Here is a 2,040-nt window from a genome sequence, read left to right as displayed (position 1 = left end):
TGATGACCCAAGCCTTGAACCTGGCCTGATAGTTATTGGGTGGCCAGTGCAGTTACTTCAATTAAAGTTTAACATATTGACTACGTGCCATCAATTCATTGACAACTCTTAGCAGCTAGGCAAATTTTCTCCACAATGATCAGTCCCTAATCTGGTCCTTCAGGTCATCATTATATGTTTTCAGTGGATGTGTCTTTATGACAACATCTCTGTGGGAAACTTTTCCATTTCACTTCCATATCTATCTTAGAATTTATCCTCTACTATTATGATGTCACTCTGACCTATGCATGAGTTAGGACACCACTATGACAACTGAGTTCCTATATTCTGTACTGATAGGATGTCTTCCCTTGCTTTAAGGCTGCGGAACTGGTGTCTAGGTGTTTGGTCATATATTCGTATGGTGAGAATGTAAAAAGTCCTCTTACAATGAGTCGCTACAAAAATGCTGCTAGCCCTGGTCCTTCAGGACACAGACCTGGATCAAAGGCTCCTGCCTCAACTTCCAAGTCAAGCCCATCACATAAGTACAAAGACTATGCTGCTGTTGTGATCGATACAGGTACTGGTTACACCAAGAGTGGCCTTGCTGGAGATGAAAAGCCAAGATCCATCGTGCCAAGTGTTGTGGGGGTACCCAGGTTCAGGACGAAGGAAAGTCCATTGTACTACATTGGAAAGAACATTCCACAACAGCGTGCAGAGGTGAGCACACATTTGGTAATGACGCATGGTGTGGTCACTGATTGGGATGCTCTAGAGATGCTGTGGCACCATATATTTTACAATGAACTCAGCGTATGCCCTGAAGAGCTGGCTGTGCTGGTTACAGATGCTCCTATGTCTCCGACTACCAACCGTGAAAAGATGGCTGAACTGTTGTTTGAGAACTTTGAAGTTCCAGCCATGTTTGTTGCTCATCAGTCCCTTTTGTCAGTTTATTCATATGGGCGCACTGGTGGGCTGGTGATTGGTTCTGGCTACGGAACGTCCTACACTGCTCCTGTCCATGATGGGTATATCTTGCCACATGCCACCTATCGCCTGGACATAGCAGGCAATGCTCTGACAGAATATTTGGCCAAGATTATGGGAGAATCTGGGAACCCTTTTCAAAAGGAAGAAATGGAAGTGGTGTGCCAGATCAAGGAGAAGTGCTGTTACATCCCTGAGCAGTATGAGGCTGAGCTAAATGCAGATGAGAAAAAGTATCTCATGGACTACACTCTTCCTGACAGGCAGGTCATTTCCATTGGCAGTGAACGCTTTCGCTGCCCAGAAGTCCTCTTCAATCCTACCATGCTGGGATACCCAGAAGTTGGACTTCATGTCCAAGCACTAAATAGTGTTAAAAAATGTAAGTCAGAAAGAGAGGCAGACCTGCTTTCCAATGTCCTATTGGCTGGTGGCACCACCATGCTCCGTGGCTTCTCTGAAAGAATTAAGAAGGAACTGCAAGACTTGGAGCCCGAGAGCAAAGTGGGCATCTTAGCTTCTCCCAACCGCACCTTCTCTGCCTGGCTGGGTGGCTCCATTGTAGCCTCACTCAATGCTTTCCAAAATGTGTGGATCAATCGACAAGCCTACGATGAGAAGGGACCTTTCATTGTCCATCGCCACTGTTTCTGACCGAGGGGGATGAGCCAGGCAGCTGAGACAGGCTGAGCAGAGATGAAGGTTCAAGGGGCATCTCCTCAACAACATGCTGTTTTTGACTGCACAGCTTCTGAGTCTGTCTTATCATTACTTCTGGAAATGGGTATGAACAGGGGAATTGCGCTCAGAGCTATCAGCTCATTTGCCTGTGACTAAGTGTAAAGGCATTGTAATAATCACACATCAGGAAGCACCGGACAGGAAAAGCCTGCATCAGGAATTTGTTAAAATCCCTTTCAAATACAAGAAAGCTTCAACAGACTAACATACAGTCATGTACACTATTGATGGTTAGGGATAAAACCTTTCTGTTCTAGAAGGTGTGATTTTTTTTTACATACATAAATGTAAAGGTCTCAGATACATACCACGCTTATATTT

At 45.0% G+C, this 2,040-nt stretch overlaps 1 protein-coding gene across 1 annotated transcript; it reads left to right on the top strand.

The window, feature by feature from the left end:
* Positions 1 to 432: 432 nt before the first annotated feature.
* LOC309398940 (actin, cytoplasmic-like) lies at positions 433 to 1,632 on the top strand (the record flags this gene model as incomplete). Its single annotated transcript, XM_081966261.1, has 1 exon — positions 433 to 1,632. The coding sequence occupies one exon, from the start codon at positions 433 to 435 to the stop codon at positions 1,630 to 1,632; it is 1,200 nt and encodes a 399-aa protein (XP_081822387.1).
* Positions 1,633 to 2,040: the final 408 nt, after the last annotated feature.

The sequence above is a fragment of the Natrix helvetica genome (assembly GCF_964273705.1).
Source record: "Natrix helvetica genome assembly, chromosome: 1".
NCBI lineage: Eukaryota > Metazoa > Chordata > Lepidosauria > Squamata > Natricidae > Natrix > Natrix helvetica.
The sequence above is the reverse complement of the archived record's forward strand: the minus strand, read 5'-3'. Positions and strand labels throughout refer to the sequence as shown.